We start from the raw sequence: 27,413 nt of genomic DNA on the forward strand, positions 1-27,413 counted from the left end.
GTAGTTTGTCATGTGTACATTTATCATGTATGCCAAGCACTAAATGCTAAATGTACTCGCCTGTCACATTCTGCAAATTTATATTATTGTGGTGTTTTAGTTTTAGCTAAGCTTAGGCTAACTTGCTGTTCAGCTGGTCTCGCTCCACATGACTGGTCAAGCTGGTGTTTAGTTGGTTTAGCTTATCGACCAGCTTGTCTCATAACAAGTGCCCAAAACCCATCTAAAACCATCAAAACATACGAGCCTAACCATTTTAGCCAGTGCAGCTAGCCACTTTAGACTAGTTTAGATGTGTGTGTGGCACACAGTGTGGTGGTGGCGTAGTGGCTAAAGCACAGGGCTGTTAATCAGAAGGTCAGAAGGTCACAGGTTCTAACCCCACGGCCACCACCATTGTGTCCTTGAGCAAGGCACTTAACTCCAGGTTGTTCCGGGGGGATTGTCCCTGTAATAATTGCACTGTAAGTCGCTTTGGATAAAAGCGTCTGTCAAATGCGTAAATGTAAATGTAAATGTAAGTTTAAGCAGAGATTATTTAGCATAGATGGGCCACTTCGATTAAAATGAATGGGAGAAATTGGAATGATCAACTACAGCCAACGGTCAACGGATGTAGAAAGGAAGTCCTGCCTTACAGGTGAAAGAACATTGTATAGCATGCGCATTAGCTATACAAGCCTTGAAAATTTAGTTTTTAGCGTAATCTGAGGTAAATAGGAACAATTTTGATACTAATATTGTCAGATTTTACTGCTGATTTGACATATGTCCTTTGATCGTAATATTGACCAACCATTTAGGAGATTTCAGTGTTTTCCCATTCAAGTACATAGGAGATGCACTGGCATGACTGGAAACATAGTTTGAAAGATGACCGACAGTTATTGATTTTCTAGAAAGACTTTGGTTTAATTAAGCAAGATTTTAAGCAGTTAAACAAGCCATAGCTTGTTTTGCTGGTTTTAGCTTGTATCTAATCCTGGTCAAGCTGTTTAGCTAGTCAGCAAGCTGGTCCCCAGACTGGACCACTAACAAGTGTCTGAATCTTTTCTAATATCATAAAACAGACCTGCCTAACTGCAGCTAACTACCTTATGCTACCTTTGCTGGTTTTGACTAGCTGGTCTCCCAGCCTGGTCAAGCTTTTGTTTAGCTGGTTTAGCAGGCCAGCATGTTGATGTCTGGTGCCTAACCAGCTAACAAGTGCCCAAAACCCATTTAACACCATCCAAAAATACCAGCCTAACCAACTTAGCCAGAGCAGCTAACCACCTTAGGCTAGTTTAAGCTGGGCTTTTTGTTTTTAGTAGGGAAACCAGCCAAAGGTGGTTTTGATGGTTTAGCTGGTCTCTCAGCTTAGTTAAGTTGGTATTTAACAAGTCCCCAAAACAGCTAGACTTGGAAAGCTGCTAACTACCTTAGGCCTGTTTAAGCTAGGCTTCTTATCAGCAGGGAAACCAATGAAAGGTGGTTTACTGGTTTTAGCTGGTCAAGCTGGTGTTCAACTGGTTTAGCTGGTCAGCAAGCTGGTCTCCCAGCCTGACCCACTAACAAGTGTCCAAATCCTCAATAAAACCAAAAAAAATTGTCCTGGCTAACCACTGCTACAGTAACCACCTTAGGCTAGTTTAAGACCACTTTGCTGGTCTTTCCATCTGGTCATGTTGGTGTTTATCTTGTGTTTTGCTGGTTTTAGCTTGTATCTCATCCTGGTCAAGCTGTTTAGCTAGTCAGCAAGCTGGTCTTCCAGACTGGACCACTAACAAGTGTCTGAAACTTTTCTAATATCATAAAAACAGACCTGCCTAACTGCGGCTAACTACCTTATACTACCTTTGCTGGTTTTAGCTTGACTAGCTGGTCTCCCAGCCTGGTCAAGCTTTTGTTTAGCTAGTTTAGCTGCACATCTAAGTGATGTCTGGTGCCTGACCAGCTAAAAAGTGCCTAAAACCCATCTAAAACCATCCAAAAATACCAGCCTAACCAACTTAAGCTGGGCTTTTTGTTTTCAGCAGGAAAATCAGTCAAAGGTGGTTTTGCAGGTTTAGCTGGTCTCTCAGCTTGGTTAAGCTGGTGTTTAACAAGTCCCCATAACCCCTGTAAAACCTTACTAGCCTAACTAGCTTTGCTAGACTTGGAAAGCAGCTAACTATATTGTGTGTATTGTTTACTGTGCATTGTATATAATTATTGTGTTGTGTAAGTATGTGTACATTTGATATGTAAATTGTGTTGTGTAAGTATGTTGTTTATTGTAATTGGTATATGTCTCGTCACTGTCATGACTGCTATGTTGCTCGGAACTGCACACAAGAATTTCACCTACTGTTGCACTTGTGTACATTGTAGTGTGACAATAAAGTGATTTGATTTGATTTGATTTGACTACCTTAGGCCTGTTTAAGCTAGGCTTCTTTTCAGCAGGGAAACCAACGAAAGGTGGTTTACTAGTTTTAGCTGGTCAAGCTGGTGTTCAACTGGTTTAGCTGGTCAGCAAGCTGGTCTCCCAGCCTGACCCACTAACAAGTGTCCAAATCCACTATAAAACCCAAAAAATAGACCTGGCTAACCACTGCTAACCACCTTAAGACCACTTTGCTGGTCTTTCCATCTGGTCAAGCTGGTGTTTAGCTTATGTTTAGCTGGTTTAGCTGTTCTCCCAGCCTCATCCACAGACAAGTGTCCAAAACCACTCTAAAAACCATTAAAACAGACCGGCCTAATCAGCTTGGCCAGGATGGAAGACTAGCTAACCACTTTGTGCTGGTTTAAGCTGTTTTTCAGTGAGGCAATGCAGCGTAATTAGTTCAAACCACATCAAAGAGAATTGCCAAAAATATCTTTCCTTAAGTCCAAAGGCCACACAATCTGTTCAAGTACTATCATATCAAGCAAAAAAGCAGCTCTCCTCCGACTAAATATGCAGAAGTTTGCTTTGTGTTTACAGCTCATTCTACATTCACTAAGAAAGAATAAAAAGCAAGAGATGATATCCTTGTTGTGAGTATTTTTGCAGAGTTTATTTGTCCACAGAAATCTGGCTCAGGAGGGAATTTTGAGCACAGCAGGTCCTAAAACTCTGCTCGTCGTGATAAGTGTGTCTCTAACGGATGAAGCAGGTTTCTACCTACACTCGCTGTCTGTTCCAACTCTCAATTGTGCACGGTAGAACCAATTGATTTGTGCATTGCTGAAATCTGAAGGCAAACCAAACTAGAATTTGTGTTGCAGCACTTAAGTGTATTCTGACCAAATTTTGCACACAGAAACCTTAAACATCTCTAAATGAATGCATCCCTCTGTGAAATGTTGTGCTTTGATATGCAGAATTCAAGAAATAAAAAAGTGAAAATGGCTTATAAATCTGACATAACAACAAGGAAGGATTGTGCTTTCAAATTTAGAAAACTCACACAGGGTTTCTGCTTTAAAGGAATAGTTCACCAAAAATAAAGAATGTGCATTATTTACTCACTATCATGCTGTACCAAACCCATATGACGTTCTCTCTTCCATGAAACACAAAAATTCTGTTCTACATGTCACTAGGCGATATTGAGACCATAAGAGTTGCATGCCGCTCGCACAAGGAGATAAGGGATGGGATTAAACCCCTTTCCCAATTTTTCTGTGTAAATTCTGCATTAGCGGTCAACTTGCACTTCAAAAAACTGTCACTGAGATGCTAAGAAGCTAGCGGAGAGCCAGGTAGACAGGGTGCAGAAAGGGTCAAGGTTTTCCTGCTGTTCAAATACACCCAGAGAAAGCAAGCAACACCTCCTGCACCTCCTCTGTACTCCTCTCCAGTCCTCTACTCTGGGAAATCTATAACATACATTATTCACACATGCACACAGACAAAGAAACAGGTAGCTGAAAAAATGAGATGAAAGCAGTTAAATAATAGAATGCTGGGAATCTACAACAAAAGTCGAATTCATATATCTTTCCAATCTGGGTAAAAAAGTGGGTCAGAAAAAAAATAATTAAATATATATATATATATATATATATATATATATATATATATATATATATATATATATATAATAACATAAAAAATAAATCTAATGACAATGTAATACACTTATACAATGTTCAAATCATATCACTCCACAAAAGTGTGCATCCTTTCAACACCATCTTGTTGCTAGGGAGTTCTGTGTGGTTGCTTTATGGTTTAGCAATAATGTAAGTATAGAAAAGTTTATTTTTTTTCTGTTCCTCTCTATTATACCCATACTTTTATTTTCTCTTCTACTGCATCTACCATTTAAAAAAGCTAAATAATAATAAATGAAAGAAAAAAAAATAAATACCCCAGACTTCACTGGAGGGGTAAATTGAAGCTAACGCTAATGCATTAAATACAGTCAACACAAAGCAATACAAATGTGTTTAACACCCTGTCTTAAAGATGCTGACATTCCCTGCTAATGTGATCCATATTCAGCCCCATTAGCACACTAGAACAGCACAAGTGTGCGCTGTTAGCACAACGCTGTTACTGTGCTGTGTCCATTTGGCTAATTCTAGCGCTTCCTCTTGGACAGGGGTTAACTGAGTCCATTATAATCGGCAAGGATGGATATAAAGCAGCCTTTAAAGTACTTACAGAGGTCTCAATGCGAGTAACAGTATAACAACAATTCTCTTACACAACTAAATGAAGTCTAAACAGCGTAGTCCTTATGATGTTTGAGTCTGAATGTTTATATGCCTGCAGGATTAAAGGTACGAGATACAAGACAAATTCTTGGATGTCGAAATACACACCTGGGAGATTAACAGAGCGGCCTGTTCTTGATTATTAATCATTGATCATTCTAAAAGCCATATTTCACAAGAAATAAAGCAGGACTTGATTGTAAAAGTGAGAATGTTAGGTTATGATATTATTAGTAATGTTTGCAAGACAAGCATCACTATTATAATTGCTCACAATAAGGTCTGAGGGTTTGTAAAACCCCGATCCTTAACTACACCTTGGTGAGTAACTCATGCAGTATTATTTTTGCTGCGACATGATTGCAACCTCAAATCGTGTGGCATATTATGTTGAGCTGTGCTATGACTTGAAACAAGCAATGAAAATCCTATAGATTTACACTGAAAGAGGTACTGGGCCAAATCTAGGGACCAAAATATCATAGACACTTGAGGGTGAACAAATTTTGATTTGGGTCAATAAACAACCACCATAGCTACCACATAACAATGTACAAATGGTTTGTTTCTCATAAAACCTGTCATGAATATGTCTTTTTTCATTTTATTATAAGTGTATACTTTGCATAAAGAAAATGAAACCTTCATTTAGGACATTTAAGATTTTTTTTTCTTAATATATCTCTTTTTCTTAACTTTTCTTAATATAAAAATGCTACACAAATCTCTCTGGACAGCATCATCACACAAATACTTTAACACACAATGTTAAATCCACTTCATGACCCAATAAATGGATACTTTTACTTTCCCTTGATTACAACAGAGAGGTCTTCACACCTCTATGACAGGTACAGGCATCCCTCTGTCATGTATTTAACCTTTTCATAAGTAGGGTCTAAATTCCCCTGAAGTGCCCCCTGGAGTGAGTTATTTTTGCACATGACACTGCACAGCCAGGTAGAGGTGGGAAGAGTGTAGAGGAGTATTTATTTATATATTAAAATGTATTATTTCTTGTCATAAAAAATAAAATAAAATACTTAATGTAATATAGTACACATGTGAACAAAAGTGCTATGTCTGCTGTACTGTATTTGTTTTATTTATTTTATTTTTATAGATGTAAAAAACTAATTAACAAATAATATCTGCACTGTGTGTGTGTGTGTGTGTGTGTGTGTGTGTGTGTGTGTGTGTGTGTGTGTGTGTTTGTGACAAGTGCTAATGGAAACAGACTTGGCTGCGTGCATCGGATAATCACGCTTGATCAGCATGTTTTCACTGTGAGTATAGGAGTTTCAAACTGTTATCGTGGTACTTTGGTGACAATTGGGCTGCTTGTTACATAAAATAAACATAATATGTGAAAAGACTCTTTGAGTAGCTGCATGTTTGACAAATGACAACCGCTACTAATGTAAACAAATGGCAACATCGAGGAAGATTGTGTTTGATGTATGGACTGTTCGTATAAGAGCTGTAAACTTTTTATCGTGGTACTTTGGTGACAATTTGGATGTACAGTATGTATATAAAATAAACTTATTCTGTGTTTAAAAGACTGTATTAGTAACTGTTTGAGCGAATATAAATGACAGACGCTTGGCCAGTGCAGCCTGTGTAGCCTTGAATCTGGCAGCTTGTAACGTAAATAGCTGTTGTAGAAACACATATGTTTGTCGTACGTATGAAAGGGTTAAGCATGAAATGCGGCACATTGCACACTTTGAGACCGAGCTGCAGCCAACAGAGGCAGCAGCTGAAATGTTTGCATCTCACCTGAAGTATGGAAGTTTCAAACTGCATAAATAAAATTCCCATGGCAACTAAATGTGGCTGCAGATAAGAGCGAGGTGGATTTATGCCTTTTCTGAGCTGTCATGCCCTACAGATCTTCTTCAGGCAAAGCAGGCCACTTTCCATACAGTACATTAACCAGCGGTCTACAGGAATCCCTCTCTCTTTCTCTCTCGCTCTCTCTCTCTCTGGTCAGATTTACTCCTCAGATTTACAGTAAAACCAAGAGAAATTGAAAAAAAAGTTGTGCAATTAAAAACTGACAATAGTACTTAGTGGTGTTTGGTAAGGAAACCATAAGTACTCTGCTGAAAAAAGCCTGCTTTAAACAAGTTACTTTGCTGATTTTTACTGGTTTTAGCTGGTTTAGGATGGTTTATGCTGGTTTACTTGGTCTCTCAGCCTGGAAAAGCTACTGTTCAGCTGGTTTGGTTTCATAAACCTCTCTAAACCCATTAAAACAGACTAGCATTAGCTGTGTCCAAACTGTGAGACCAGTGTTTTGCACAGGCACCACTTCAAATCTAGTTATGTCTATAGAATTTCTAAAAACACACTTCTGTTTTGCTTGTTTTTAAACGCTGATGACCCAAATATGATACAACAAACCAATTTCCTGTTTACAGACAAAGAATGAAGCGCATCGGACATCAGCAGTGTAGCTTGACCTACTTCATCCATCATATGTCATTTGGTAAATAACCAGCTTTATCAGCCTATGATTTTTTATGTAAATTTTTTGTCAGCTTTGGCTATCAAATTGAAACTGTCACATATTTGATGCAAATTTCTTTGGTAAACAGCCTGCTTTAGCTCACTTATTAGTCAATTTTGTACCACAGTCAGAAAGTCATTAAAGAGCCGTGTATGTTGACTGTTAATGGCAGCTCATTCAGATACAGTATACAAGCGTTAAAAGTCACCTAAAACACGGGTGAAACAAATGTGTTTAGACTGACCTGTATCTGCCAGTTTGCCGTATATGTTATAGCTATTCAGCTAAATTCACTAAAAGGTACTTTTTTATTGGTATTAATTGGTAACTTCACTCTACGTTGGTAAAACTATTGTAAATAATGCAACACAACATTGCAACAGTATTGTCAGCACAAAGCAAATAGTGTGGCTATTAACAGCTTAATATAGAGAATACTTCAATTTTATGTGTGAATGTGTGTGTGAATGGGTGAATGAGACACAGTGTAAAGCGCTTTGAATCCCGCTAAGGTTAAAAAGGCGCTATATAAATGCAGACCATTTACCATTTGTTTAATAGAGAAAAATATCCCGGGGGGAAACCAGGCTCACTGTGGGGACCAGTTCCCCTCTTGCTAAACAGCATGAATATAATGCCAATATTAGTTATTTATGTGAAGTACAAGTCAAGATTTAAAATGAGTAATCTATGTAAGTGTTAGGGGATAGAGTTGAAACAAAAAGCATTTGTATTACTGTGAGATTAATGACTAAAGTCTTAGAATTTGCATTCTTAATTAACTGCGGAAGTGCAAACAGATGCATTGTCTAATGTTATTTGGCTAACGAAGTCTGCAATTTATTTATTATCTACATATTCCATTTTAAGGGTGTAGTCCATCCTTTGACCAAGGTGATGCAGGCAGAGGTCAGTAAGGTGCACTGCAGTTCGACTGTAAGCTCGGTTGGTGCTGGCATCAGTTAAATCTCTGTGAACTCCATCATAGTAGACTGAAGCGATATCTGGCTGGCACAGATTGCAGTTAGTCATCATCACTATTGGTTAGGTTTAAGGTTTAGGGTGGAGAGGTAGGTAGGTTTTGTTGATTTAAAACTCAATAGATCATTAACCTTAAAAACATCATCTGTTTGGGAGAACTCACTTTTAGTGCCACACAGTAGACATTTAACTTCTGAACTGCCGTGATACATGTAATAAACCACGCAGTGTAATTTTGCAAATAATGTTGCAACAGCCATGTAATTTTCATGAGATCAGGCTGCTTTTATCTAAATCTTTGGCAAACCTATGACAAAATAGTACAACCCTATGGCTCCCTGTCAATCTATCTGATATTTTACCAAAAGTATTCTGTTCCAACTGTTTAGTTGAATTCAATTCTAATATAGTCCATCAGGTTTTAGATCGATAGAATATATAATGTGTGTGTGTGTGTGTGTGTGTGTGTGTGTGTGTGTGTGTGTGTACATCTAGCGGATGTGCATGACTCAATCACTCTGCATGTCTTAATGTTTATGCTGCCAAAGGTCCCAATAAGCCTTGATAAAGGAGAGCAGTCTCTCTCTGAGCACCAGACTCCATAACGAGGAAAGACAGGTGTGCGGCAGACCCTTGGCCCTGCTGCGGCCCATACTGGCCCCTCACTGGAAAAAGAGGTGGCCATCCCACTCCACACAGCCATTTATCTCAATTTCAGTCTGCCTGGCATTCCCAAATCAAACAGCACTTAAACTAAATAACCCTGCTGGAATTCATCAGCCTGAGATCCATAAGCACACCTCACAGTGACCAAACCAGACAGCCACTGCATCTGTTGTACAGAATCACTTAAAGTACATAATTAAAATTAGAATTTAAGAAAAAGATGTGTAAAATAAGATGAGTATAACTAAAATGATTTACTTTAGTGTATGTTCAAAAGTGTAAGGAGATAATTAATTAATATCCTATGGGATTTGTTGTTTTCAAAAATGTAAAGAGTTCACTATTTGTATTTTTTTTATTGGTACCGGTGTTTCATGTGCCGCTTTCCAGCAGTAGTGCTTTGCCACTACTAAATCAACAGCACCGCTATTGAAACCACAGCAAAAAAAAAATACATTGTAAATAAATATTTTTCAGAGTTGCAATCTTAATTGAATGCAATGGAATAAAATGGCAAGAAAAGACGTCTTTCTATTGATCTGTCCTCGCAGGCTCCATGCAAACAGTGCAACCGGTGTAGTCCGATTGATGAGCAAATTACTATTTTGATCCCATTATTTTAATGAATAGTTAAAAAACTGGATACTGAATACAAATTTTAGGTTATCCTTACTTTCAGAAACAAAGCAAGAGCTATTTTGTTTGCTTAGGATTCGTCAAACTTAAATCAGTATCATTACTGTTGGGTTGTTTCTGAAACACATAGTTTAAAAAATATATTTTAAACTACTATACAATGTATATACATCTACTAAATGGAGCCTAAAAGCTTAGCATAAAACAGCATGACGCGGTGGTCCAATTGACATTCTATGGGCGGTACTGTCGCAACACGATAGTTGACTGTTACGCTCTTTCCTATGATAGAGCCGCAGAGGTTGTTAACCCATTCAATGAAATAATCTCTGACAGCGCTTCACGCTCAGTGATAAAACGGCGGAGAAAGGAGCTCATAGTGCTATTTGATGCACAAAACAAGCCCAAAGGGGACTTGTGATAGAAATCAAATATTTTTCAGCCTATGTAAGGTGCATTTTAATTACCACAGAAGAAAACCAAATCTTAACTAGCACCAAAATCCAGAATGTGACGTGTTTCTATGCAAGTGCTTGTCATTGTGAGTTCAAAGCGATGCTCGATGCTGGTGTTGATGCTCTGACGTGAATCATGAATGCAGCTTCACGATTGCTGTCAGAATGCGGATAGCCACAGTCTGCTGGCAGATTAATATTGTGAATGATGAGAAAGTTTAAGAGATTTCATGCCCAATGCAATGAATATGCAACCTATGTGGGGACTAGTTATTTCAATTAGTCAGTCTCCCACTTAGACTTTGGGAAACGTTTAATGTTACTTGAAATGGTGATATTTTAGTGCATTTCTATCTTTATATTGCTTGAATACAATAGTAGAATTTTTGAACTCTTTTTCAATTTCTCCCACAAGTTATTTGGACAATATTTATGGTGTTTTACATCGCTTTTGGACAAAAACAACTGCATAACATAAGGCTGAGTAAATAATTACTAAATTGTAATTTAGTAATTAACTATTTCTTTAATTATAAAGCCTACTTTAAATGATGGAAGAAGCCAAACTATTTTTCTCCTGCACAAAATAACCACCCTACACTGCAAAAAAAAAGAAGAAAAGTAGTAGTAATAATAATCATAATTTTCTTAATAACTATTTTAGTCTTGTTTTCTAGTAAAAATAAATGAACAATATAAATATACATTTACTCAAGGAGCAATTTTCAAAGAAATCTAACAAAATGGATGTCTAAAATGTCTTGTTTTAAGTCTAAAGTTCACAAAATTTTGTCAGATTTATCTTAAAACAAGCATTTAAATCACGTTTTAAGAATGTTTAGATAATTTTACAGGAAAACAAGACACAAATACTTGACCTGAAAAATCATATTTGCAGTGTAGCTTTAAAAGTTGGAGATAGAGCAAAAAATTTTCACGACAAACTACATTACGTCTGTTTTTGGTGCAATAAACCTCAGCTAAGGTTATCAGTGGGCTTCAACGATACAAAAAAATGCCAACAAAAGAGTGGAATATGGCCTATTTAAATAATTCCCAGGCTTTTTAAGCATGTGCCTCTTTAATGGACAGTGAGGGCATCGGATGCCTGTCTGTTGGCGTGGTGATGGTGTTGGCATTGTGCTTTTGTTCGCTGGAACGCTTTCAAAGAGGAATAAAAAGGTGAAAATCTATTTAGTGGCTTTACGCCATACCTAAATCATCAACGCGTGAACAGAAAGCTCATGTGCCCGTGTGTGTGTATTTGAAAAGAGAGACATAAATAGAGAAAGAAAACATTGATGACAGGAAAGGCAGGTCTCGAGTTATGCGTACTGGCAGGTAGTGTTTCAGAAGCTGAGGGTGGTTGTACTAATAGTTCTAAATACACCCCATGATGAGCTATTAGACGAGGCTTTTTGTGAATGTGATAAATAAATCCTCTTTAGTCAGTGTGACAGTAATCCCAGCGCCCCTGTGCCTCCGTTTCTTACCAATCCATCAAGCGGCGCCCGCACATAATCAGCGCGGCATATTTCTCAAATGCGTTTGCGTATGCAACAAAGACTTTCTCAAACACGCTTCGTTTAGAGCACTCTGCATATCTTGGGAAACTTTGCGCCTGTCATGGTCTCGGAGGAATACGTGAAACTCCACTTCCCACGATGCCTTGTTTTATCTTCACAGGTTTGAAATCAGCAAGTGGCTTCTGACACAATAAAGGGCACTTCTAGAAAGGGGCATCATTTATCAGAGCTATAAGTTATACGGCTTGCTTTATTAAGCCTATTACATATTGGATTTCTGTTGCTGTGGCATAAGTCTATTTTGGTTCATTTATTTTTTTGGTGGCAGTTGAGGCTATTACCAAAGCTGCCTTCACATTGTGTCTAAAAATAACATTAGATATGTTAAAGGGATAGTTCACCCAAAAATAAAAATTAAGTCATTTTGTACTCACCGCTATGTTGTTATAACCCGAAATGACTTTCGTAAATTGTGATAAATGTGTGCTCATTGATGTCATAATGTGGCAGTTTATGGTGATCACCTCTTTAAGCTTCAAAAGAGCACAAAAGTATAATTCAGAAGTCTGATAAATTATTCCACGAGATTCCTGATTTTTATGAAAGCATACGATAAGGTTTGGTGAGAAACAAAACAAAATCGAATGTATTATTTAGTGAAACTTTTCACTGACTGACAGCCCCCTAACGACATTGTGGCGTTCAAGCAAAAAAAAAATGTTCTTCTCTAAAAACAGGTCCTCCACAGCAACAGCAACAGAAGAACACAAAGCAGCTGCACTCAAAAGTAACAGGAGTTACCCATGAGATGCCGAAAATAGAAAACAAGCTATCGATAGAATGTACCGTCACTCGTTACTGCTGGTTAGGACAAAAACTCTGATTGTCATAGAAAATATAGATTTTATCGTGAGTCATCTCCTGTCAGGTTAGGACACGGTGTGACTGTGGCTGCCTGTAGCCGCCTCTCTGTTTCTGTTTGATTTAAGAGTCCTCCGTTCAAAAATTAAGGCTGGGCATAGAAATAAATCAATTCTTCAGACATGTTTAGTAAGTTCTGTTCTCTGTTTTGTGTGCTTGCGTTGTGTTCTGCTGTCGTTATCGCTGTGGATGACCTGTTTTTGATAAACAAAACAAGTTTTTGCTTGAACACCCCAATGTTGCGAGGGGACTGTGTGAACTGTTGCTCTCATGCCCAATCATGAATGCGCACAGGAGATCAACGGTCAGTGAACATTTTCACTAAATAATACATCAAATTTCTTTTTTTTTCCTCATCAAACCTTATTATATGCTTTCATAACAATCATGAGTCTCATGGAATCATTTATTACACTTCAGAATTATACTTGCGTTCTTTTGAAGTTTGAAGAGGTGGTCACCATAAACTGCCATAAACTGCCAACAACATTTTTGCACAAATTCCCCCTTTATGTTCAGAAACAGAAAGTCATATAGGATTCTAACAACATAGGGGTGAGTACAAATTTTCATGAATTATGAAACTCTAGATTCTACTCTGTGTTATTTACATCCTCAGACTCCTAAAAGATATGTTCTATAGAAGCACTTCATGTGCGAGTTTGTCATAATGACAGCAAAATGCATTATTACCAGTGTAGGGCAGCAGGTAACTTACCTACATTCAGGAGTTTTTAGTAGCACTACAGTAGTTCAGCTTTTATTCAGAATTACTGACGAGTAGCGATGTATTGTCACAATGCTACTTGTTCTAAACAGCTTGACTTTCTTATGTAGAACTGGAAAATCTAAATCACTGAAGTGAATCAGTTTTTCGGACCTTTCGGAAATAGTTTCGGAAACATTTTTGCTAAATAAAATAAAGTACTTAATTATACGTTTAGCTGCAGTTTCCTAGTGAAATGTCCTGCAGGGGGCGACTAAGGCGTGAATTGGTGTCGTAATCAGATACGTTTTTTCAGAATTTGGCATGTAAAAGTCAGTTTGTCACTTTTATCCAAAGCGACTTACAGTGCACTTATTACAGGGACAATCCCCCCGGAGCAACCTGGAGTTAAGTGCCTTGCTCAAGGAAACAATGGTGGTGGCTGTGGGGATCGAACCAGCAACCTTCTGATTACCAGTTATGTGCTTTAGCCCACTACGCCACCACCACTCCATGTATATAGTAACATTCATTCTATGAGACTAGGAGGCAGATTCAATTAACAGTTGCACCACTTTTGCATTTGGTATTTCAACGCAAATACCTGCATCTTATTTACAAACCACCCGCAATAACATTTAGCAGAGCGCAATCAGCGCTGAAATTGCACTGCGTCTTCAATATTTAAATGAAGTAATTGTCATTCCTTTCACGCAAACACGCCTCCATAAATTAGGCTCATTAAAGATTGCGCTTCATTCGCAAAACTAAACTTACATTGCGCAATTACTGCCTAATGAAAGTAGGCGGTAACAGGAATTTTAATTAAAATATATGTTTGTAAAACATTTTGTTTGTAACGATCATTTCAGCAGTAATGAATCAAATAATCATCAAATGATGTTGAAGAATGCTATAACCTGACATATCCAGATGCATGGTGTCGTCAATCACACATTCTGCATTTTTAAGAGATGATTCAGGTGTCTGAATCAAACTGATGCGGTTCTGTCCCGGCAGGGTGGGTCAAATACGGTGGTCTGTGGCATCTTCGGCTATATTGTGCTCTGAATTGGACGGCTAGATCAGAATTGCGCATGCAAATTTTGTTCAGCAGATATTTTGCGAGTGCGCGCTGCTTGATCTGCATAATTCCTTTAGTGAATCGGGCACTAAAGGAGCGCAGTTAGCTCGCAAAAAAAAAAACTGTGATTTTAGCGGCTGCAATTAATTCATAGTGAATCTGCCCCTAGGTTTGGTCAATTTTATGGTTACTCTGGTTTTAATACTAATTAAATTGTTAAACTATGGTATTGTAGTAATACCATGGCTATATTTTCAAAGTAGTTTCCCCAACATTGTATATTATTACATAAATTTACCTTATTCCAAATACTGAAGAACAGATAAAGTAATTTATTATAGCCAGGCAACACTTGCTATTTTAAAATTAAATAATAAACAGAAATATGTGTAGAAGTGGCTTCCTGGCTACCTTTAAGTGTTTAAGCCACTGCCATTTTGATTGTTTTTGTATGATGTCAAAACGGTCAAGAGAGGTTTAAACGTTCTTAAAATTCTTCAAGTCGGAAATTGATATTAAATATTACAATAATTCTGAAATATATGAATACATCACACGTTACCACAGTTTTACAGAAGTAACAATAAATGTAGTAGCAATGATACTCTGGCAGATATGACTTGGTAATTATACATCCTTAATTGCTTCTGCACAAATAAACCTCTTATGCATTTAGGAATTAAATTCAGAAACTAAATAATTTAAGATGTTTTGGAACAATATGTATGGTGAAATAGTCTATACAAATTAACTGAATTCATATTTGTGCATCTCATCTGTGATCCCTGTTGGGACATGGGAGAAGGGATGGATTACCATGGTGATGAGGTATGTTGTTGCCCTCCAAGGTGGAGTGTCTTGGGCCTAGTGGCAGAACAGGAGCTGGCATTAGCAGACCTCTCCCAGTATGGCTCGCTGTGGAAAAACGTGGAAAAGCTCTTAACGGCCGTAAAGCAGGAGACATCAGCCCCTGACCCATCCCAAACATCCCATAATAAGTACACACTATCAACAATTATGAGTACAACTTTGATGAGTCAAAATGTTTTTTAAGTAAATCCAGTACATTTGATAATGTCGTAAAGAAATATATGGATTGAGATGTTCCAATGACACATGACAAAATAAGTAAATAACACATTTAAATAGTAAAATGTTTTATGAAATAATGGCTCTGATCTGATGTAATGCAGTAGTATTATGTGGAAAAAAGCAGTTAGGAATGAACCTACATGAAGAAACTCTGGAATTCTCAAAAGCCAAAAAACGGTATAAGACGATAAAGTGTTTATTTATAAAATTAATAAGACATCAGTGAATTTTCTTTTATACTTTTATGAGGTTAGAAACTAGTATGAGATATATTTAAACTAATAGATAATGTTATGTGATTCAATTGAATAAAATATTGAATTTGATTCTAATGAATTTGATTCACACCTCCAAAATGTATTTATTTGCACTTAAAAAACATTTGCGATTAATTCTGACTAATGCATTACAAGCTGTACATCTCTCACATTCAATCATTGCAAATCTCTGGATATAATGTTGAACATTTAATAAATTGCGGAGTTCAGGAATGAAACTCTGAATGTCGCAAACTAATAGGTTCTACGAACTTGTTAACTGTTAGCCAATCAGCTTGCTCACATGTGATACGTCAAACTCACATGGTGTAAGCTGATAGGTCTTTTGAAGTGTAATAGGGTGGCCAATCAAATTGCATACTGTATCGTTGCCTAAAATTGTAATTTGTTCAGTTTGCAATTTAGCCGGTTTCACTGCAGCGTGCAGCGAGAGGTTTCACTGAAAAGGATATTTGCTCAGGTGGTTGCTTGCACAGTGAGGTCTAATTTGGCCATGACACTTAGAAGCAATTCTTTAACAAGGTAAGCCATATCTAAGCTAAGTCACTAATTGAATAAGCTCTGGGCTTTCCTGGTCCAGGTACACATTACCTAGTGAGTCAGGTCACTAGCCGTTTAAGCCATTCGGCCAAGCAGGCCAAGTCACACAAAGCTAGCATACATTCGGTTTGCATGGCTTTTCGGAGCAGCAGCAGTACACAAGTCTTGGCGGTAGATCTGCTTGTTTGGGGGGTTTTGCTTTTTGTGTTATGCGTTTGTGAAGCTTCGCTGCTTTGTTGGGGGATTGTATTTATGTCTAATTATGCAGCAGCATGTCAACATTTTTAACTCAGTTTGTCTATGTTCTAGCGGTAGCAAGCCTCAGTACTTGCTCTTCTGCAGCAGCAGCAGTGTAGCAGAGTTAGTCCGCCAAGACCAATATCTGGCATACACATATTAACATGCCAAATCTTTCAGAGAGTTGTCATGACTGAACTGATGTTAAAAATGTAGTATTTATTTTTCAAAACAAAACAAATTTTCAGATGTATTGATTCAAGGCAAAACAATTGGCTCGTCTCCACTGTGATGCGCTATAGATAACGGGTGGCATTCTAATTGCTCGGTGTAAACACTCTCGTTCACACATTTATCTGCGGCACTCGAAAGCTAAAGAGGTTTTATTCATTAAGGGCTCTTCATGATTGCTGTTAAACACCGGAGGTAGCTGGAGGATGAATGGGGAGGAATTGAAAGGCGAGGTTTTAACAGCAAAGGACTGATATCAGACGGGTGCGAGAGTCGCCGTGCTTCTCTCTCTATCTCTGCTAGATTGATGCCTTGCAATTTACAAACTTTTGTGGGCCACAATTCATTTGGCACAATAAATTCCCAGCAGGTATGGAGAGTGATGCCATTCCACCACCACTGAATGAAAGCATCTACACATATAACGCTCCAACACACACAAACACACACATAAAGCACTATGTCTCCACGGCCCAATGTAGGCCCATTTTGATTTTGTTTCATGGCCGTAAAAGGCACTGTATATTGCAGACAGCAGCAGAAGATTTGGTCCATTTTTCAAAGCTGACTATATTACCTCTACACCACGCATTCTCCTTAAAAAGACCTTTTTCCGCACATGTTGGGAAAACTAATCCCCATCTGGTGCATTGTACTCCATAAATGTCCTGCTGGTGCATTGTACTCCGTGGCCTTTCCGTGATTTCCAGGGAATCAGCAATATGATTGAAAATGTGTCAGGTTTGTAACCAGGGCTGCTTCGGGTGCACGTACAAACAGCCCAGCTGACCCGGCCTGTGGTTTCTCATCGTGTCTGACTTCCTGTAGATGCTAAATCCAGGCCCTGTGAGGCTCCCTGACAATCTTTCAGGCTGCAGGAGAGCTGAATGTTCACCAGATATGTTCTGCTGCTGGTTTGATCAAAGTGTTCATATTAGGGATGGTCGGGCAAAATAATTTATTTTTAATCTTGACTAGTCGGTGGGTTGTCTGAACAACTAGTTTGACCGGAACCTGCATAATTAGGGGCCGTTCACATAGACCACATTTTTGCAGTGTTTCATAAATGTTTTTCAATAAACATGAAACTAAATGGACGTCTTAATGATGCAACGCATCTAGTGCCACGATCGGCGAATTTTAACTTTTAAAAACGCGTCTGTAGACACCCGATTTCTGTTCCATTTTGTTTCATCGTGTCTACATTTTTCTCTTGCACGAACACATTCTGTGTGATCAGCCCCTTATGATTTTTTGACCAAACCTAGAATATAGGGCATTCATCTAGGATGCGTTATTGTATTCAAAAACAGCTGTCTGGAGGAAAACAGAATTAAACAAAGCAGGGGTCTCAAGGCACATATTTTAAAGTTTATCTATTTTTATATTGACACACTGTCTTAAATATGCCGCCTTCTGCCCATTTCCATTCAAATGGACATTTATCGATAAAAATGGTGTGCGTGATGACGTCATGCCTAAAAAAACATTTAGTTGTATAGGTTTTGGTTTAGCGCAAAAGAAATCTGCCATTTCCATTCAGAAATGTGTGTTTATCGCTAATTTGCCTCCCAGATGTCCCTAATTTTTTTCCTCTGAAGTTTGGGTAAAATGGGGAGATTATTGTCATTTTAATTAACAAATAAAAGCAAACAGAAGAGGAGGAATTGCAATCAAAAGGGAGCAGTTGCCCTTCTGATAGGACTGTAATATTGGTCCTGATGTTGCACATATCGCAGGTTGGCACCGGTTCCAACCCAAAAGTAGATCGCCATGGCCATGTTCAAGCTGGCAACCTGCCGGCAAAAGTAGTGGTGGAAACTTTCTGTCTCAGTACAAGGACCATTAATCGATGTGTATATGCTGTGTGCACAACTATTAAAGAAAAAAATATGCAGTGTAATATCAGGGTTTACAGATGATACATTCCTGATATTCAATATTTTGAACAATCATCTAATCAAAAGAATCGCCATCACATCTGTATTATGTCGTGCATATTTCTACAGCAACTTTTAATGACCAACTGGTCTAAAAATATATATTTGTTTTTCGTTTGGTCCTTTTTTTTTTTTTTATTTAATGCTTTTTACATTTGGTAATGTATTTTTTTTTTTATTTAATAATTTTTTCGTTTGGTAATTTTTTTATTTTATATAATGCTTTTTTCAGTTGGTAATTTATTTAATTTAATACAGAGAATTTGGCCAGCATTTTTTCAAAAGTAAAACTAAACATAATTTAATAGAATTGGGCTGTAAGTGTTCCATTTTTTTAAAAAAAATAAAATAAAATTTAAAAAAAGCACTGATGCTTTTCTCCTAGAATTGTGTATTTATTTTAAATTTAAAACATCTTTGTGCACAGACAGAATATGTTTATGATTAACACAGACTAACGATTGGGGCAAACTCTGTCATGTGACACTACATTTTTGCGTTAATGCCAATTTTATTCCAAACCAGTTTTTCACGACATTTGATATATCGACATAGAGTTTATGCGCTTGAGTTAAACAGAAAAATATTATGTTGACATTTGTGACATTTTAGCGATAATGTGCGTTTCCATCAGCTTTATTTTTGATGCGCTAAAACTTTTTTACGTAGTTTTTGTCATCACAAACGAAGAGAGACTTATGGATTCTGCATATTTAAGGAAAAATTGCAACAACAATTGTCTTGAAAATGTATTAGATGTTGAATTTGGTACATAAGCAGTTTTTGTGGCTGTAGCTTTGTACGGTAGTTTATTGCTTTATAAATTTAAAGAATATGTAAAGATTAGAAATGTAACTTGTAAGATAGAGTTTTAAATGCCAACCGTCTAACAATTATTGTAAGCACAATAAATTCACCCCTTTAAATCACCTCAGGAATGTTAATAGGTTCAATTAAAATTATTTGTGGCATAATGTTGACAAAAACAATATAGACTCGTCTCTCCTTCATTTTATTTCAAAAGTAAAAAATGTATATCCAATATTACAGCTTTGATGAATGAAATTCTGGATTCCCAGTAATGGATATAACTTTACACAGATAAGGTTAGTAAGTGATTTTATGACACTAAAAGCATGTAATGTTTACATCTTGTGGCTTTACCGTGTTGTACCATTTGTTGTTAGAACAGAATGGACTTGCCAAAGGGCCAGTAGAACGAGAAAGAAAGGCCAAGAAAGACAGCGAGTAGAGTAGAATATTCTTCCCTCTCTGGTATTTCGACAGTGTTCGCAACACTGTTTCACCAAAGAAAAAACATAGAAGGCCAGTGTCGATGTACAGCAGACCCATGCCGGATCACAGAGACCCTCAATCCACACAAAATGAAGAGCAAGTCAGTCAAACACAGGAACACTACGCACACCTGTCATAACCCCGTAAAATAACACCTTATTTTCCCTCAGCTGCGTAAACGATAGAATCCGGAGAGACGCAAGAAGAGACAGGAGACAGAATATGATGAGAAATCAAACCCCATTCTGGGAGAAAAATGAAGAACAGAGAACTCTAGACACTTCCTATATCGAAAAACTTGAGAATCTACCAAGGTAAGGGGCATTTCACGCTAGAGATTTTGGTCCGGATACGAGTCTGTGTGCCATCAGAGTTTGGTTTGGTTGTATGGTGTTAGCGGTCTTTGGAATTCAACTAACGGTAGAGATCACGTTCATGCTGTGAAGAGCCGAATACTAGGCCTTCTTCAACCAGGGTTGAATTGAACTCGGGTTCAAAGCAAGGAAGTTAAGAATAAACCACCTGGTCTCATAGAAACAAAAAACTATACTGACATTTTGGCAAAATCATTTTTATTTGGCTCTTTGTGTGTATCTAGGCAGTTTCCTGGTGAAACGAACACTAGAGGTGCTACAACAACTACTTTTATTCACTTTCACACAAATTCAATTCAGTTCATAAACAGCTACTTTTCACATAGTTCCTCACACAATGCTATCTTATAACATCTTAACACATTTACTATAGGACAGCAATACATTTTAACATTTGCATTACATAGTCAACTACATTTCCAAGCTTGTTGAAAGACATTCAAATTGCGTGATAGCGTTGCACTTGCGATGCAAAGACCAGGGTATGAATCCTGAAGAGCATGTGAGTTGACATATCAGCTGAAAGTGTCATAGAAGCACCATAAAATGGCATGGTTGCTTAAGCAATTGTGTTTTTCATCTTTTTTATGACACTATCGGTTAGGTTAGGTTTGAGGTTTAGGGTCAGTCTATCATTTCAGAGATTAGGCTTAATATGTTATATGTCAACTACCCACCAAACCATTGTACCAGGTTTGAAAGCCGCCGAAGACCAAACAGATGGAGCATGACGTACAAGCTTGTCTTCGTAGCACTCTTTTTCTTGGTCCTGGTTGTTTGAAAACACACTTGCCAGAGTTCCATGACTCTGTGGCATGTTTATTGGGCTGCAATATTGACTGCTGGACTGGGCGAAGGGGCCGCCCAGCGTGATTTACGGGGGCTTTTATCGATGTCATCTAGAGGAGTGGGGTGAGTGACATTTACAGGTAAAGTCTCCCCATGCAAGAGTCCATTACAATAACACACAACCAATCCACAGTCCCCATGGTACCCCGCTCACGTGCTGACCACAAACCAACTACCATCACTGAGACAATAAATCTAGCACGCAGGGGCCAATGGCTCTGACCAAAAGAGTTAACCTCACGTTCACAGAGAAAAGGGCCAGATTAGTCTGCCTGGACATAAAACTGACACACAAGAATACTCAGAAAGAATAATGTCTTGTTATCTGAGAATACAATTGATTTTCAAACTGAGGGGTCGTATTAGATTTCAGGGCATTTTGAAGGAATCATGTAATACAGGTTTACAGGATTAGTTAATCCAAAAATTTAAATTCTGTTATTATTTATTCACTTTGCTCATACACAGAGCTCCAAACAAATATGACGACACATCAGTAACATCAAACCTCATTGGTTCTTGCGTGTCTCGAGACCAAACACACCAATGAGTTTTGATATTTTGACATGTCACCATATTTAATGTTAGAGCAGTTGATCAATGATTAGATTTGATTGAGTTTAGATATTCAGCAGATATTTTTGAGACATTATGATTTAGAATACTCATAAATCGGATCTTTTTAAGATGTTTAGCAGATGTTAAACCGTTTGTGATGCTTTCCAGATGAAAAGATCTTAAACAGACATCTCTGAGATGTATGTGTGCAATCTGGGTAGGGATGTGTATGAGTAATCGACTATTCGAGTACTTGTTCTGCACCAGCTAGTTAACTATTAAAAACACTACTCGAATATCAAAGATTTTTCTTTGTGCAGTTGCCTGCTGTGCGTAGCACTGAATAAAGTACAGTACCTTCCCTCTTAATCTCTCACCAAATCTTGCAGATACAATTGAGTCCACTAGGGGGCGCTATTGATGTTTATCGTTGAGTTGTTGGATAGATATGAAGATATGATGATGTCTGTGCTTTTGAAAGCAAAGCCTTGTCCAGTACTAGGAATTCTTGCAATATTTGGATTCTTATCGAATTATACTAAATTGATATTTGGTTCTTGTTGAAGTCATGCAAACCATTAGACAAGGATCTACTTTTATGGTGTAAAGAAACTGCTAAACGGAATGGTAAACTCTGAAGCTTTCCAGACCTGTATGTGTGTTTGTGCGTTAGATCTCTAAACAAGGACAGAGCGTATTTGATAAAAAGACAACTCAAGTATGAATATATTTCTTGAACTGTACAGTATTTCTATTGGCAGTAGAGCATGTTTGCACATGACTTAATTTTGGTCAGAAGGAAACACTTGCTTTTATAAAAGGTTAATAGTCATAAAGCCATTCAAAACACAATATTTTTTCAAAATAATCGCAATTAGATTTGTGGTCAAATTGTTCAGCCTTAAATCTAGCTATTAATGTTAATAATCACCATAAACAATTCTCCTGACACTTAATTCAGTTCATCAGTCTAACTGTGGGCTGTTTGCAGCTGGTGTTTGATTGTAGAATACACCAACGCAGAAAGTTTTGTTTGGTTGTGTTTCGGTTGTAGTGAGGGTTAGACATGTTTGTGTGTGTGTATGTGAGAGAAAGAGACTGTTCAAGTGCTGCTACGCAAATAAATTATTAAGAAGAGTCTGCTGCACCACATCAAACCAGACAGACTGAGATATTCACTGTGGTACAGGGACAAGAGTGCCGTCATATCTGCTGAGCAGATGCACACACACACACACACACACACACACACACACACTTAGAAATAGAGACAAACTGTTGTTCCATTTACATTTACGCATTTGGCAGACGCGTTTATCCAAAGCGACTTACAGTGCAATTATTACAGGGACAATCCCCCCGGAGCAACCTGGAGTTAAGTGCCTTGCTCAAGGACACAATGGTGGTGGCCGTGGGGTTAGAACCTGCAACCTTCTGATTAACAGCCCTGTGCTTTTAGCCACTACGCCACCACCACCACTTGCTCCTACTCTTTTTAGCGATCTCTGAAAATTAACACTGAGAGACCCAAAAAAGCTAAAACTGCGGTTACGTTAAGGCATTTACAATGGAAGTGAATGGGGCCAGACCATAAATGAAAAAATACACATTGTTTCCCAAATATAGTCACAAGATGTAAACACTATATGTGTTAACATGATTTTAGTGTTATACAGTCACTTACTAAACTTATCAGTGTAGACTTAAATCCAATAATACAACTTTGTTTCCATGACGACACAATGCTGTAAACCCTGTAAGCTATTTTATCACACTAAAATCATGTTATCGTGTATTGTTGATGTCTTGTGGTTATACTTTTGAAACCCTGTGTGTGAGGAAACAAGAAAATATATCATCAATCTCTATAAGGGTGTATTGGTGAAAGGCATTGAAGAAATGACAGACTTCACCTTTAAACATGGTTAAAATGTCTTTGCCAATCTTATAGGCAGCTGAAACTATAATCAAACTAGCTGAAATATTTGATCAAAATGAACAAGCAAGGAATGTCTAGAACTTTGTGATTGAAGGGTGTTCTACGGGCAAAGATTACGTGTCCGCCTGCTAATAAGCACCATGACACTCTTTCTTCTATAATTTTATTTCTTGGAAAAATATTTGTATAATAGCCCCATATTTTTCCAGCCAATGCCAAGGATAAGTCATTATGAGCCCACTGATAACTGCTGCTCTATAAGTCTGTTCTCAGCCATAACCCTCAGGCCTCAAAGCTGCACTCGGCCCCGCGCCAACACGCAGCTAAAGACAGCCTGAGTTTTCAGTGCACAGAATCAAATCCCAGCCTCTGTTTCAGTTCACATTAGGTGAATGACACTCACGCATATGCTTTGCTGTAAGTGCCAGAGGAGAAATGTGAATGATTCAAACCGAGAGTGTGTGTGTGTGTGTGTTTGTGTGTCTCCCAGCTCTTAACAGTGTAGGCGTGCTGCGAGAACTGCATACCCTTGGCAGGCTTCTAGACTGACTCCCTCCTGTAGGCTATAATGGGTAACATCTCTGATGTCATGAACTTGAGTGAGACACTAATGATGCCAATTTATTCACAACTACAGCTCTTACTTTATCATTCCACACTTGTTCTTAAAGGCCAAGTGCACTTCTCTGTGCAAGCAGAGCTGTGAGGAAGCAAAAACCATGCTGCATAGGAAGTCCAACATCATTCATTAGGCGGTACAGAGCACACAATAATCTAATCTGCAATGCCCAGGTTTACTACAGGCCATGGGAGATGCTAAGGGTGGGCTCCCGGGGCTTAAGCCCCAAATCTTTACTAAAGCTCAGAATCTTTCAATCATTGTAGGGACACCAAAAGTATCAGTACTTCCGTATTAGGTTTAATAGTAAAAAGACAACTTTTCACAATTCAATCAATTCTCATTGGATAATATCAAGGCCATCCTGAATATCCTGTTTTACTCTGTAATATGTCATGTTTTTCAAAGACATTTGACAACATCACCTAAACATGCCCAGAAGCGCAGCCAATTAATTTCGATGATGAGAGAAATGCATGTTTGATGATTTCTCGATTTGAAGCACGATCCAATTGTGATACTGGGATGTGTATCATATCATGAGGTATTTGGCAATGCCCAGAACTCATACAACACAGTCAAAAATCTTAAATGTTGATTATACCCCTCATAAAAGTAGAAGTCTAATGTTGAAATGAGACTGAATTTCTGAAATACCTTGTAGGAAAACAGACACGATTGTTTAGCAAAAAAGCATCTCAATACTGAGTTTGTTGGGGGGAAGGCACAGGGGGATGTCAAGAGAGGAGGAGGATAAAACAGAGGAATGAAATGATGGATTGAGCAGAACGGGTGTCTGCGATTCACTGTTTTGTCACCTGCAGTGGGACTGACCTTCATCTCTCCCCAATCAGCCTATTTACTCAACATCAACGCCTCTCTTTCACTGGAGTGCCTTAAATTATCAGTGTCATTATTCAAAAGAGACAGCGGCGTGGCGATGCAAAGAGATAGCTCTCAAACCCAAATCCGTCAACTCCGAGAGGGCATATTCAGAACGGATGATGGAGAATGGCATCTACGCACTAGACTGCCCTGCAAAAGCAAACACAGTACCAACACATTTCGTCAAAGTTGAGTAATGACTGAAATCAGGTCTCTTAGACTATGATCCATCCGGTGAAAGATGGGTTTGGCTCAACTATGCTCCGATTCAGTGAAAATGGCTTTAACAACAAAATCCACATTACAACTAAACAACTTTGAGGCTATCTTTCTCAGTTTGAGTGTTGGAGTAGTTACTGTGTTTTTCCTTTGCAGGGCAGAAGAGAATTCCATTACTTTACAGAGATTTCCAATAATGAATTTCCATTACTTTCCCTAACCTTTCCAATTGTTTGTGATTACTGGATAAGGATTTTAAAAAAATCGCTATTGAATGACTTTTAGGTGGGGTTAGGCTGTCCTAAACTGGTCTGCTGGTCTATGCTGGATTAAGTTGGTTTAGCTTGTCAGTCAGCTGGTCTCCCAGCCTGACTAGCTGTAAAGTGCCAAAACCTCTCTAAAACTAGCAAACAAACTGGACTGACTGGAAGACCAGCTAAGATTGGCAAACCAGATTAGGATGGTTTTAAGCAATTTACATTTACATTTATGCATTTGGCAGATGCTTTTATCCAAAGCGACTTACAGTGCACTTATTACAGGGACAATCCCCCCAGAGCAACCTGGAGTTAAGTGCCTTGCTCAAGGACACAATGGCGGTGGCTGTGGGGATTGAACCTGCAACCTTCTGATTACTAGTTATGTGCTTTACCTTTAAATTTAGTTTCAGCTTCAGTATAAGTTAAGCTCAATAAGAATTGTTTCAAAAATATAGCGACAAGATGTAAAAATTATTTGTGTTAAATGATTTTAGTGCGATAAAATCTCATATTAATCTTATCTGTGTAAAGTTATATCCGACAGTTTATATCCAATAATATTACAACTTCACTGTCATGACAACACAATGTCAATGAACCTTGAAACTGAATTTATCACAAAAATCGTGTAGAACAGAGATGTTATTATACAAAATAAATGTTACGAGGTATAATGTTTACATCTTGTGGATATACTTGTGAAAAATTGTGTATTTGAATATTTATGGGCTGGCCCAATTCAGTTCCACTGTAAGTTTAACCACGATGTTTGCTTTTCTTTGTTTTTGTTTTAATAATGAGGGACGAGACAAAAATATTTTCTGTTGTAATCAATATTATTCTACAAATGCTAACGATTGAGCATAACTAGAATTGAACCCGGAACATTCTTTTAGGCTGTCTTTTCAGCAGGGAAATCCAATTTGCTGTATTCCCGCTTGGTTTCAAACTGACCTGTTAAAACGATTCTTGCACATTCCTGTGTGTCAAACGTGCCATCAGAGCTTCTCTTGCATGTATGCGCTCGAATTCACCCATTGCTAACATTGCAAAAATTACACCCCCTCAGGAAGACAGCGTTTGAATCGCTGCAGCTTTGTGAGCAATGGAGCTTAGCATTTAATTAATTAAAGTTAAACCGCTGACTCTGCCTGAGATTGGTAACGGGGTCTTCCTTTTTGTCTGTTTTATTGCTTTTTCGCACCAAAGTCATGTTTCAGGAGGTTTAACAGTAGCTCAGATGGAGGCTTTAGCAAATCTGACATTAAATAAAAGAGTGAAATACGATCCAGAGGACAAGGCAAAGCGGAGAACGGGCAACATTCCTGCAGGTTTCTGGAAGAGTTTGGGTCATGGGCAGTACTGTTTAATTAAGCCTCCGGCTATTTGTGTGTGTGTACAGTAGTGGTATCTTCTAACATTCTCCATTATGTCTACAGTCCTCGCTGTCATATTTGATTTGCTGCACGATGAAGCACGGGGGGAGTTCAACAGAGAGACTGTCAGTCACGATGGGAGAGAACGAGAGTGCGCAGGAGAGAGATACAGAAAGAGAAAGAGCGCTTTAAAGGAACTGAGAGAAAGCAATGAAGATCTGCACACAGGGAGCCCGCATACACTTTCGTCTTTGAAATGACTTCCAAATGGCTGGCCGCTGCAAGTTGCTGCCATTGTGTTAGCACACCGCCGCATCTGCATCCTATTAATATGAGCAAAAGAATCGCAATTACACTCTATTACTTTAGAAAAGCAGCTAAAGTAATTGATAGACTGGAACTTGGCCAAATAGCTGCTGTACCAATTAGAGGATCATCTTGCGTGGCTTTGTGCAAATATTCGAGGGTAAACATCTCACAGCATTTGCATGTGGTGTCATTTTGCTGCCAATGATTACAGAATATAGAAAGTCTTTGCCCACATAAAGTAAAACATCTG

General features: G+C 38.2%; 1 protein-coding gene across 1 annotated transcript in view; it reads right to left on the reverse strand.

The window, feature by feature from the left end:
• Positions 1 to 27,413, reverse strand: part of LOC127656553 (neuronal PAS domain-containing protein 3-like) — a 375,215-nt gene that overhangs the window by 269,585 nt on the left and 78,217 nt on the right. The window contains exon 2 of the mRNA XM_052144935.1: positions 14,978 to 15,076. Within this exon, the coding sequence (XP_052000895.1) occupies positions 14,978 to 15,076 (99 nt within the window). The remainder of the gene's footprint in view (positions 1 to 14,977; positions 15,077 to 27,413) is intronic.

The sequence above is a fragment of the Xyrauchen texanus genome, chromosome 16 (assembly GCF_025860055.1).
Source record: "Xyrauchen texanus isolate HMW12.3.18 chromosome 16, RBS_HiC_50CHRs, whole genome shotgun sequence".
Taxonomy (NCBI): domain Eukaryota; kingdom Metazoa; phylum Chordata; class Actinopteri; order Cypriniformes; family Catostomidae; genus Xyrauchen; species Xyrauchen texanus.